We start from the raw sequence: 13642 nt of genomic DNA on the forward strand, positions 1-13642 counted from the left end.
ATAGCAACTAGAAAATGTTTGCCATGTATTTTAGTTCTTCCTTTTTTTTATATATATAATTTGTATGTGTACCCACACACAGGGGATATGTTGTATTTCATTGCATTTGGCCTAAAAATTAACATAGGAAAATGTAAGTCTATTTCTTTGTTTTAAAAATGGGATGCTTGAAATTAACGTATTAATGTATGCACGATCAGAGGAGCAGCTGGTTTATACCAAAGTCCTGTGCTTGATCAGCAGGAGTGGAGGGCAAGGGGGACATTGGGGTCTAATAGACCCCTGATGTCCCCATAAAGAAAAAATATTATTTAAACGTGTGCAAAAATTTTATTAAAATGAATACAAATAAAATCAAAAAGGAAAATCAGGCATTTTGCCCTGTGCGCACACACACCAGAATGCAAACACGCATGTAGGGCAGGCATGTTTATGTAAACAATGATTGCACCACACACAGTCTGTATTACCATGAATACCCTTGTCAATCACGGAGCAGCATATTATATTACCTGTGATGTATTTCAGTTATCTTGCAAACCTGGCCTGTTGGTGGGCCCTGAGGACAGGGTTGATGACTACTGCTGTATACTATACATTCTTTAATTTGCAGAGATAATGTCTAAGCTATATTCCTCTGCAAATAATTGGCCTATGTAAGGGGGCATTTTACAGTGGCAATAAGCTGTATTCAAACAATGCTTGTAACCAATACCCAGGGCATGTGATGTGGTGGTGGTACCAGCTTCTCATCCTCCTTGTTTGAAGTCCTACATTGGGCTAACAACCCCTATGCTATAAATAAAGTAAAAAAGTAATTGCTGCAAAGCCTAAGCAGAAGGCTAGGGACCTTCTGAGCAGCAGAGCTGTTAAATAAGCTTCATATGAGTATATACTGCCATGCTAATAATATGATGAGTATTTATGAACTGTTGGAGAAGAGCTCTTTTTCATATTGATGATATAAAATATGTTTTTGCTTCTTTCAGGGCTTGCAGATTGGGACAAAGGAACTAGAAGAGATGGGTGCTAAATTCTGTGTAGGATTACTTCGCCTGAAGAGACTGACCTCTCCCATTGAATTTAGCCTGCCTCCAAGCCTACTTGATATTGAAAATGATCTGATCGAGTCCAGCTGCAAGGTTGCAAGGTAATGTAATAAATTAGGTTTATGTTAAGCGGTCAAAATGTTACTTCGTTATATACTAGAACATCATGTATCAAGCACAGCACTGTTACTTCTGTTGTCATTTCTTGTGACCTCAGCATTTTTTAAAGATTACAGATGCATGTGCTGTTCCACAGCTTTTTACTTTACACGTTTGATTACAATATGTTTGGCAATATAATTTAACTGAAACGGAAATTACTTATATACTTACACAGAAAGATTGTTATGTACACGTACTGCTCTAGGAAGGAGTGAGTTATTTTCTTGTTTCTGTTCGCAGACATTGAGGTGATCTATGATGCAGAGATTGAAGATTAAGTTTTAGCATATTGGCTGTATAATTGTTGCAGTTTATTTAAAACAACCAGCAGCTTTTATATTAGATTTAAAGATCATCGATTCTCAAATCTAAACACGTTTAAGCAGCTTCTAATTATTAGTGACATAACATGCAGTGGAGATGAAGAGATTGTGCTTTATCACCCTAGAACTAGCATTCAAACTGTGTATTGGTGAATTATATACTATATTAGAGATCTCTGCAAAAGAAGAGAAGGAAGTCCATCTAGATTTTGTGCATTGGCACACAGTGATTCTCTGTACACATATCCTATATATTGCTGATCCCAAGACTACTTTAGGTGAATCCTGTTTTGAGAGAAATATGCAGTCTGCCACTTCTGACCTTTGCTTCTAAAAATCTAGTTGCCTGGCTTTCATGCTGATCCAACGGCTTTAAGTTTAACCTAGAGCAAGTATGCCGGTCATTTGTTCTGACTAAACTTGCTATATATTTGTTTCACTCTCAGCATGTTTTAGTTTTGTAGAAAAGCAGTAGTGGGAGCAAATCAAAAAACACAAAGGGGTGGGGCCGATTTCCATTAGTTAATTTCAGATTATATGGGAAGTACAAAAATTCTATTTTCTTTTATGTACATTAAGGGTAGGGGCGTTGCTAGGTCTGCAAAAGATCTGGGGCTAGAGCCCATAGCAGTGGTCACCAACCTTTTTGCAGGCCCGGGGGGCACGTGGTTGGTAAGCAATTTTTCACAGGCAATGGCTGATGTTGGCTCTTCAATCATCACGGCCGCACCTCCGAAATTGAAAAGGCCCGGCTGTTAGGGCGGAAGAGCGGTGTTGCTAGGGTGGGCGGAGAGAGATGATGCCATCTCTGCTCATCCGCCCATTTGCTTCTCTCATGCACCTGCCCGAATCTCTCATGCAGCCTGCCTGCTCGCCGCACTCTCCACCCAGCTGCAGAGAGGCCACGGCCTGCTGGTTAGGCAGGGACCCCTGCGGTAAGAGACTCTGGGCTATGGGCTCCAGATTCGGGGCTATAGCCCCAATAGCCACCCCCTAGCGACGCCACTGATTAAGGGACACATAATTCAGTTATTCAGAAACAATTGGGACATCCGAAAGCTGAGAGGTGGCCAACAGTAACAAAAACACGAACGGGTCCACATACCAAAAACATAGAAATTGGGATCATCATGCAGCTCAAAGAGCTGTCTGAAGGACCTTACAACTAAAACTGCCTTCAGGTGAGGCCTGAACATCCACCTTGTAAAACTTATGTGTAGCAGGACCAGCTAGTGGCCTTCAAAATTTGTTTTAGTCACGAGATATGTTGGAGCAAGAAGCTGTTTCCCCTTTAGAGAGACCACAGGAATGATAGAGAGTCTTTCTTATTTACGGAAACCATAACTGGGAGGTAAACCTGCACAGCACAATCTACATCACAGAGATCATAATAGTACACAAAGAATGGCTATGAATGAAAGCCATTGTGTACTATTGACATGTGATCACTATATTTAGTCACAGCTATCACATGGTACTTGAGCCGGTCCGGTACAACCATTTGTCTTCCACTGTGACAGATTGTGCCGCTGCGTGCCCAAAGCGGTCCAGTGGGAGGACGTCATATGACGTTCTCCCAGAATAACATTGCTCACATCTGGCTGTCATTTAGCAATAGGACGGGAGGTGGTTAAGGTCTGGACTGTCTGCATCACATTGCACGTCTTAACTTGTGCTGACTGTTCCCCCAATAACAGAATGTCCCAGTGAGAATGCTCTGGGAGCATTGTAAGGCTAGCATGGGTGTCAGCACCATGATGAACACTTGTGTAGAAGACAGACGAAATAATAGGGCCACAGAATAAGAATGTTGACACACACACCGCAAAATGGAGATAGCGTTGATGTGCTAGAAAAATGCATCCCTGATGTCCACAGAGGCTAGAAAGTCTCCCTGATGGTGAGAGACTATGAAAGACCTTGTAGATTTCATGCCAAATGTTTGGATTTAAATGATTGCATTTAAAGCCCTCAGATCCAAGATGGGGCAGGTGTCCCTTTTTGGTTTAAGAATATTAAAAATGTTTGAGTAAAAACCCTTAACCACTTTACTACTGGCCGCCATCAATTAACGGCAGCACGATAGTGCTCTTGTTCTGGGAGGACGTCATATGATGTCCTAGCCTTGCCGAGCCACTAGGGGGCATGCACGCCGCCGCGTTACTGGGAACCCGATGCGCGTGCCCGGCGGCCGTGATGTCAGCCGGGCACCCACGATTGCCCAGTAACTGAGCAGGACCGTGGATCTCTGTGTGTGAACACAGAGATCCACGTCCTGTCACGGAGAGGAGACCAATGCTGTGGCCCTTGTACATAGGGACACAGATTGGTCACCTCCCCCAGTCAGTCCCCTCCCCCTACAGTTAGAATCACTCACTCACAATATCGCAGTCACGATAAAAATCACTGATCGCCGCCATTTACTAGTAAAAAAAAAAAAAGAATGCTATAAATCTATCCCCTATTTTGTAGCCGCTATAACTTTTGCGCAAACCAATCAATATACGCTTATTGCGATTTTCTTTTTTACCAAAAATATATAGAAGAATACGTATCGGCCAAAACTGAGGAAACAATTTGTTTTTATATATATTTTTGGGGGTATTTATTATAGCAAAAAGTAAATAATATTGCATTTTTTTTAATTGTCGCTGAGGTGATCAAATACCACCAATAGAAAGCGCAATTTGTGGGGAAAAAATGATTAAAATGTAATTTGGGTAAAGTGTTGCATGACCGCGCAATTGTCATTCAAATTGTGAAAGTGCTGAAAGCTGAAAATGGCTTGGGCAGGAAGGGGGTGAAAGTGCCCAGTATTAAAGTGGTTAAACCTTTCCACCATTGGAACAATGGAAGATAGCTACTTGGTTCAAAATATCTGCATAAGCAGCATGGAGGTATGCTGATGTGTGTGGAGACACAGGCTGGTTGGACATCATAAATTGGCAAGAAAGGCAAGAGCCGATGTCTGCCGTGTAGCCCCTGGAAACTGTCTCACACTCAGGAGTCCAAGATGCTTGTTGTCCACATATCCACAGAGGCCAACATACAGCCTTCCACTGTGGAAAGTGTGGGGTGTCCCTTAATGCCTAAGAGGACTAGTCAGCAGGCTATTTAGAGGCCCAGGAGATTTAGAGGCCCAGGAGATTTAGAGGCCCAGTGTTTGCGATTGAACTTGTCCCCTGACATGGTTCTCGGCCTGGAGGTTGAAATCTGGAATTAATGAAAGGAACTCTTCTTGGGGGGAAGGGGGTCAGTCCTCCCAGCTTGAGGCTTAGACATTTTCAGCTGAAGCAAAGGACATACTTTATGAGAGTGTCTAAAAAAGCACCAAAGATGGTCACCATTAAAAGGCATTAGCAACAAGCATTTGTTTAAATTGCTGTACTACTTGCTAACCAGCATTTCAGTCAGAGTTCTCCACACACTAGCTGACAGGGGACTTTTTCTGAAAATTACACACAGTAATGATTAACCCATCTATTTAATAGTGTAGGACGCAATGCATAAGCACTAGGCGCTCTACAATTAAAAGGTAAGTCAGGATAGTAGCTGAATCCTGACATGTGGTTAGTCCACAGGTCGTGTGTAGGCCCGAGCGGACATTTCCCAGCGGATAAAAATCCAGCCGACGGATTTCCAGCGGATAAAAATTTCTTAGCATGCTAAGAAATCTATCCACTGGAATCCAGTCCCTCGGACTTATCCGGTCGTCTGTACAGACTCACCGGATAAGTCCGCCCGATCCCCATCCCTCGCATGCGTCGAAGTGATTCGACGCATGCGTGGAAGTATTTATCTTCCAGGGTCGCGCACGTCGCCGCGGCGACGGCGCGGCACGTCACCGCATATGTTTTCCGCTGGGATTTTGATCTGATGGTGTGTACAGCCCATCAGATCAAAATTGGGAGCAGAAATGTCCGCTGGAAACGGTCCGGCAGACCGTTTCCAACGGATATCCTCTCGTCTGTACGAGGCCTAAGAGGAATGGACTATGGCAGGTTGCAGAGCAGGGTCTGCTAGTGAAAATGATTTCAAAAGAAATACTGAAGTTCAGCATCTTAAACACTGGTGCATCCTCAACGGGTATAGTCAATGTTTTAAGATGAGATATTGCTAGATCCACAGTGGCAATGTCCTATTTTTGTAAAACGTTTGGGAGTGAATAGTTTATCCAGTCTGCATAGACCTACATCAAGTGTATCTGAAAAGTTTTGATTGTCTGTCTGAAACTCAGAGAAAAAGTCATCAGTCAAGGATTTGTTGGACTCGTCATTGGATAGAGCATGCAGATGGCTTAGAGGCTGCTACAGTATGTTGTGATTCTGAAGGGCAGGGGGTATAAGTAAGGCTTACAGCCTCTGCATTTCAAGTCAGCAATCATATTTGCAATTTGGCACATATCCATCATGCATGGGGAAACCTCCTTCCTAGAAAAGGCAGTTGAGTGGGCTACAACTAACAGAACTAGGGAAGCAGAGGAAATTATCCAGACTGTTGATGCCAGGTCTATGAGGAGGGACACTTTAGGCTGCCTTAGAACTCTTAGTAGATTGTGAGCTGGGGAGACCCAATAAATCAAGACTGTTCACCTTGCGCTTACGATTAAACATGTTGCACTACTTAACAGAGACAACTTAACTGAGAACACTAGAGCAGGGGTACTGATTAAAATTTATGGAGATCTGGTTATTAGAATTTGTATCCAACAAAGTTCAGTCTCATGTTTGTGCTATGACTCGGTTTCTTCACAGTCCCCCTCTTTACATTACAGTTTTCTTTTTATATCAGTGTCGTCCGTCCTTCCTTTTACATCACAGCCCTCTTCACATCACAGGCCACCTTTACACCACATCACCCCTTTTACATTGCAGAACCCCCTCTTTTTATATCGTAGAACCCCCTTTACAATATAGCCCTTATTTATATTACAGTGCCCCCTTTAACATCACAGCACCACCTTTACATCAGAGCACCCTTCTTTACAATACAGCCCGTTCTTTACATTACAGTGCCTGCTTTACATCACAGCCCCCCTGCATCCAAGTCCCTTCATTTTACATCACAGCCCCCCTTTAAGTCACAGCACCTCCTTTACGTAAATGTCCTCTGTCCCCCTTCACATCACAGATCTCCACTCTTTACATCAGTTCCCTTTACCCCCCTCCTCCTTCCTGGAATCCCAGTCACCCCCCCCCCCTTACTTGAATCCCAATCCCCTTCACAGCCCAGCCCCCCTTTCTTGAACCTCAGTCGACTTTACAGCCCACCTTACTTGCATTTCAGTCCTTATCCCAGTCCCCTTCACAGCCCCCCTCCTTTTTTTTTGTATAATGGTTCCCTTCACAAACCTTCTTCCTTCCTTGCAATCCAGTCCACTTATATGACTGCCCCCCCCCCCTTCCCCACTTGCATTACATTTCCCCCTGCCAATCGCAGTACTCCTTCAACATTTTCGAATCACTGGCTTGTTAACTGAAAACCACGTCCCGCACTCTGTTGCGCCTTTTATCTTCTATGGTATGAATGTTGTGCCGGGGGAAGGAGGATGTCAGGTGGGAGAGGATATCCAGGCTGGTAAGTGGCAGAGCCATGGTCCAGATAGGACTGTCATTCGGCCCGCCATTTAATGATGACTCTAGAAATTCAAATGGCTGGCAGTGACCAGGTCGCTGTAGGTGGCAGCAAGAACTAACCAAGCTGAAACCTTGTATCTCTTGTAATTGGGAGCACTGGCGGAATGATAATATCCCACGGTAAAAAGGCAGGAACACTAAAAAAGATGTCCATCCCCCTAGGACACCAGTGAAAAATTAAAGCATGCTAGGATTGGGAAGGATTATACCTGGCTGGACACTGTGGAGTTATTTTTGGCCAGTGGCCAGATCTTCCTATAGGCAGCAGTATAACCCAATTGTCTCTGAATAACTGAATCCTGTGTGCCCGTGAATGAGAAAGGAAATAGATTTATTTCAAGCTGATCTTTTTCATATCTATCAACATGCAAATGTACTTTATGACTATTTCTGATGCAGTAACAGCCTTGCACTAGACATACAGTTTTCCTTTCTATTTGTTCCTCAGCAATTATCATCCTGCTTTTAAAGAAATATGTTTCATATCCCCTTACCCATTTTATTATGTTCAGAATAAAAATTGTCATAGCCACTTGCCTATTGCTTTTTTATTATATTATGTGTTCCTTGGTTTCACATTACATGGCTGCCATTTGTTGCATTTATCCTAAGTAATTTGTGATGGTCTTATTGATTCCCTATTGAGAATGAGCATAATTGATAGTGAGTAAGCACCAAACATAGCATTTGAATTATTGATATGTCGCTGTATTTATTTTGTTACTTTAATTCCACGTAATACTTATTATAATGGTGAAATCATTAGACCAGCAAAAAGCATGAGTTATATAGAGGGAGCATTAATTGTACATTATTTAGTAATTTATTTTTTTGTCTTTTTTTCCCTAAAATAGCATTATGTGTGGCTTTTCAGGTCATTGTCCAAGTTTTTATCAGTCTCAAGCAAACCTCCAACGTTTTAAATATATGCCAGCCATTACATTGGTTGGTAAAGGTTTCTCACTTTTGCTTGCTCTATTTTAGAACCAGTAACTTGGTTTGATGTACCCTTTAAACCATAAACATCATATGCCTGGTACCCGCGGTAAGTACAGCCCACTATGCTATTGTGTTTTGATAGGGGGACTTTCACCACCCCAACCCCCCCCCCCCCTTCTCACGGAACACACTGGTCAGTGCTTGCGGATGCTGATCGGCTGCTGGTTTTCTAGCGTGCTCATTTGACAGAAGCCAGACGTGAGATCAGCTTTATTTCTACTCGCTTGAGTCTTACAGCAAACTTATTAAAGTGGTTGTAACGGCTCAATGTGTTTTACCTTCATGCATTCTAAAAGGAGGATCGTAGCTGCTCTGTGCAAAATCACTGCACAGGAAAGGTAAGTATGACATATTTGTTGTTTTAAAAAAAAACTGCTTTAAATATCACTTTGAATGTACTGATCAATCATTGATCAATCAATAGCTAAAATGACCCAGAACATACAGCAGAGAAGTTGGATAACATTTGGCATTGACAAAATTGTAAGGCGTTACTGTCCTGTGGAAGTGATTCTGTCTGTTCATTGTCTTTCACACAGATGTGAATAGTATTGTTGTCAGGAAAAGAAGCCAGCTATCGCTGTGAAATGATAGTGTGGAGGGGAGCTTTCGGGAATTGATCACCCCAGCAGCTCTGTAGAGTTTTTAGGAGAATGGATTTATGTGCATGCTGTCCCTTTGAAACACCAGAACTATAAAACAGCTGCCTTGTTTGTAACTATGCCAATTCCCCATTACACTTTATACTGCCAAGCATTGGATAGCATGCAAATTGAACAAATAATTAATGCACAGATTGTACTTTTGTCACTTAGCCATACAGAGCTGTTTAAAAAGGTGCAACCATATTGTAGGTTAAACACACAGACTAATGCCTGATGAAGTGATTACAATTAGATTTCTTTTAATGGTACTTAGATGACTGTGTTAATAAACAACCATTTGCTGATGACTATGCTTCTAATTTAAACTATCAGTGGCATTTTCTCAGGTTTACTTCAGCCTTGTGATTAACTCCATAAGCACAGGATTGGGCCCTGGTCATATTCCTTTTAATACATGCTTTTAAATGCTTTTTAACACATTATTATTATTTGGAGAGCAGCTTAAAGCAGATTAGTAGGCCAACTTCGGGTCAAATCTGCCTGAGACCTGGAAGTGTCTCAGTGATCACAAACACAAGCTAAATGTACCTGAACGCATGTTGTACCTACCTTTCTGCACAAGACTTAACAAATGCTAAGCATCCCACCATCATATGATGTTTTCATTTTCGGTAGCAATTGTTCTAATAAAGACCAAACAAATTATATTGTAGAGAAACATGTAAAGCCTTATGCACACTAGGCATTTGCCAAGTGCTTCTAAAAAAGCAGCGTCAAAAATGCATCTAAAGCAGTGATTCTCAACCTTACTAGTGCTGTGACCCCTTGATAACATTTTCCAAGTTGTGGGGACCCCTAACAGTACAATTATTTTCGAAGCGTGGGTTGACAGCACCCAAGGCAAGAAAGGGAATTTGCGCCCCCAACCCATGGACATTTAGCGCTCCCTGAGTCCCTTCCACTCGTACAGTATTAAAACCCTTTCTGGTACATTTTAGGATGTACCACTCTTTTTCTTTGTTCTCCTTACTTTCCCTTTTATCTCTATCCTAATTTCTTGTTTTTTTCCCCCATCCCTCTCTCTAACCGTATTTCTTGTTCTTTCTCTTATTCTTTTTCTCCCCTTTTCTTTGTTGCTCCCCCTCTTTTCCTTTCCCTTACATTATTCCTTCTCTTTCTCCTTGGTGGAGGGTGGGGGAAAAGGGACGAGTGGCAGTGCTGACGGGGAGTTGGGGTTAGTGGCAATGTTGGGGGGAGTTCTCATCAGCCAACTTAGGTGCTCTTGATCAAGGTCATCTGCTGATCTGAGAACTGTAGTGGGGACTTTTAATGGCAACTATAATCACAGGTAGTGTTACTCACTGTGTCTCCGACTTTGTGGTGTTTCGTAGCATTTACACCTATGCCGAAATCTAAAGATAGGGTCTCCTCCAGCCCCTGCCACTTCACATTCCTCACCAGTGAGCTGACCTCTACTCTCTGCCCCCTAGCCATGTTGTGAACTGTATGGGCGGCTGCAAAAGAGGCTAAGTGGGTGGCTGTGGGCTCCAGGAACAGCCCAGGTGGGTGTCCACAGGCTCGAGGGACAGCCCTTCTGGGTGGCTGCAAAAAGGCTGGGAGAGCAGTGTGGGCTTCAGGAACAGCCCAGGATATGGTGACCCCTGGCAAATCATCATTTGACCCCCAAGGGGGTCCCGACCCCCAGGTTGAGAACCACTGATCTAAAGCCAAGTTTTTGCAAACGTGATTAGACGCACTTAAGCATGTAAAGGGCTTAATTTCAATGGCCATAATATGAATTTATTCTGGCCATTGAAATAAATCAATGGTCAAGTGCTTGACGCCCCTAGCACTTAAAGTGGTTGTAAACCCATACAGACCACTTTAACCTACAGGTAAGCCTAGATTTAAAGGGTCACTAAAGGAATTTTTTTTTTTTTTGCTGAAATGACTGTTTACAGGGTATAGAGACATAAAAGTTAACTGATTCCTTTTAAAAATGATTAAAAATAGATTAAATGCAATCATATAATGTGCCTTTAGTTTCACTTTTGTTTTTAAACTGGTTTCATGTTTCTGTGAAGTAAAGAGACCCACAGAACAAAAACAAACAAATCCAGGGCAGTGTTTTTTTTTTAAAATTAATCTGATTGGTTCTGAGGAGTTTTAGACACACAGCTTGGACCACAGTGAAAAGCTGCCATGAGATTTTTCATAAGGAGCCAGACAAGCAGAAAGTGTGGAGATCACAGCAGAATTACAGCAACTTCAAAGCAAAAACGAACAATGAGGACATGAAACCAGGACTGCAGTAAGGTAAAGGAAGCTATTTAGCTAAAAAAATAAATTCCTTTAGTGATCCTTTAAGCTTACCTGTAGGTGCAACAAATATCTCCTAAACCTACACGGTTTAGAAGATATATGCAGAAAAGACTGCATCGATGTCTACGGCGCATGTGTGCCGTAGACAACGGCGCACTGACGGGTCCCGCGGGAGTGACATCATCGCGGCTCCGGCCAATCACAGCGCCGGAGCCGCGATACCCGGAAGTAACTCTGGTATCAATGGCGGCAGCGGAGGTGAGGAACGAGAGTCGCTGCAGGGGCTTCGATCTCAGGTAAGTAATTCATAATGAGCTAGTATGCTATGCATACTAGCTCATTATGCCTTTCTCTTTTAAAGGATGGCGGCTTTAGAGGGTTTACTTCCTCTTTAAGCATGCCAAGACACATTTACACGCATTTAACGCGAAACGCTGCTGCTGCTACTGACTGCGCTGACTGTGAATTTTTTTTCTGCAGGTAAACGCCTATGTGTGCATGGTCACCTTGAGGGGCAGACAAAAATACCACAAGACACCTTTAGAAGCGGCATTTAAATTGCCTAGTGTGCCTGAGGTTGTAAAGCGGGCGCTATACTTATTTGGGAGCCCACAACCAACACATTTCATTTGTACATCATGCTTACATATCATTTACAATTATGACTTGCTGAAACTCAAATACAGGAAAAAATTATGTTTTATGGGATCTGCAACCTTAAAATGGAACTGGACTCACTTTCCTGCAGAAATGTGATGCCACTGAGCTCCCTCGCCAGCACTGACATAATCTCACCCATTAATTCCAAGTTTAGCACCTTTGACCATCTAATTTGGCCTTGCCAGGATAATGTAACCCCCCGTGCATAGGCATGGGAGTTCGGTCAAGCACCCAGCAGATTGAGGCCCGGATTCACGTACGAGTTATGCCGGCGTATCTCCAGATACGCCGTCGTAACTCTGAGTCCGAGCCGACGTGTCTATGCGCCTGATTCTTAGAATCAGTTACGCATAGATTTGTATTAGATCCGACCGGTGTAAGTCTCTTACGCCGTCGTATCTTAACTGCATATTTACGCTGCCCGCTAGGGGCGTGTACGCTGATTTACGCCTAGAAATATGTAAATCAGCTAGATACGCGAATTCACGAATGTACGCCCGGCCGATGCAGTACAGATACGCCGTTTACGTTAGGCTTTTCCCGGCGTAAAGTTACCCCTGCTATATGAGGCGTACATGCGGCGTACCAATGTTAAGTATGGACGTTGTTCCCGCGTCGAATTTTGAAAATTTTACGTCGTTTGCGTAAGTCGTTCGCGAATTGGGCTGGGCGTCATTTACGTTCACGTCGAAAGCATTGGCTTCTTGCGGGTTAATTTGAAGCATGTGCACTGGGATACTTTTACGGACGGCGCATGCGCCGTTTTAGTAAAAAGCGTCATTTACGTGGGGTCACATTAAATTTAAATAACACACGCCCACATCTACCACATTTGAATTAGGCGGGCTTACGCCGGCCTATTTACGCTACGCCGCCGCAACTTTGGTTTGAGAATACGGCACTTGCCTGACAAAGTTGCGGAGGATACGTTACGCCGGCACAAAGATACGTGCATCTACGTGAATCCGGGCCTAAGTGTACAGTTTAAGAAGTTTTGGAGGAGGAATGTAAGAATATTTTTTTGCACAAAAGACATAGTAAGTCTCTCCTTCCTTTTTGCAAGTTTTTTCATTTATGCTAAAAGTCGACTTTGCTTTTCTGCGTTCTTTTTTTTTTTTTTTTTGGACTGACCATACATTTTGGATGGAAGCAGAGCAGGATCCTATGGCAGAAAAATGTCAACAAAGGCGTTCTTCAAAAATAACCAACTTGTTCAGATTTCTTGCTTTAGGGCTGGCCTTGGGAATAAGACACATACACAAACTGTGACCTTGTTGGCCAATGCAAGGGATACTAAAGCATTTCAATTGGGTAGAGGGGTATGTTAGGTGACTTACAAGTCAGGGAAGTCGGGTCATAGTAAAACAGTAAAAGAAAATAGAAAAAGTAAAGGGTGCAAGTCCACCAGTTATAAAGGTAAACATTATTAAAATAAGACCAATAGAACAGTTACACTGGAGAAGCCAGTTTCCATCATAAATGACATTGACACAGTATGATGTACCACCAATCAGAAAGTAGCCTGCAGCGCACAAAGGTAACTGCTGAGATCTGGGTAGGCTCACTAGACCCGCTGTGAATGTTGTCAAATATCAGTGGCTGCTCTGTGAATTTGTGGAGGAACAGTAATAATGTGTGGGGTCAGACAGCATGTTTCAGGGTGATACTTCTTTTTGAAGCCAGCACACAATTGGTATTGTAAGGAATTTATATAGGCATTATACATATCGGGATGTCAAGATTTGACAGCACTCAGCGCATATGCAGGCCGCAGACACTGAGATTGAGAGCTCTCACAGCTGGGTCCTGCAAGTCATTCCTATAGCTCCTAGTCATCACAACCCAACTCCACTATAGAAGCTTTCCATTTTCTTTTTGTGAATGCA

At 42.9% G+C, this 13642-nt stretch overlaps 1 protein-coding gene across 2 annotated transcripts in view; it reads left to right on the forward strand.

Moving 5' to 3' along the window:
* AGTPBP1 (ATP/GTP binding carboxypeptidase 1) overlaps positions 1–13642 on the forward strand; it is a 234627-nt gene that overhangs the window by 196105 nt on the left and 24880 nt on the right. For both annotated transcript variants that reach the window (XM_040355516.1, XM_040355517.1), the window contains one exon: positions 990–1150. In XM_040355516.1, the coding sequence (XP_040211450.1) occupies positions 990–1150 (161 nt within the window). The remainder of the gene's footprint in view (positions 1–989; positions 1151–13642) is intronic.

This window comes from Rana temporaria, chromosome 1 (assembly GCF_905171775.1).
Source record: "Rana temporaria chromosome 1, aRanTem1.1, whole genome shotgun sequence".
Lineage (NCBI taxonomy): Eukaryota > Metazoa > Chordata > Amphibia > Anura > Ranidae > Rana > Rana temporaria.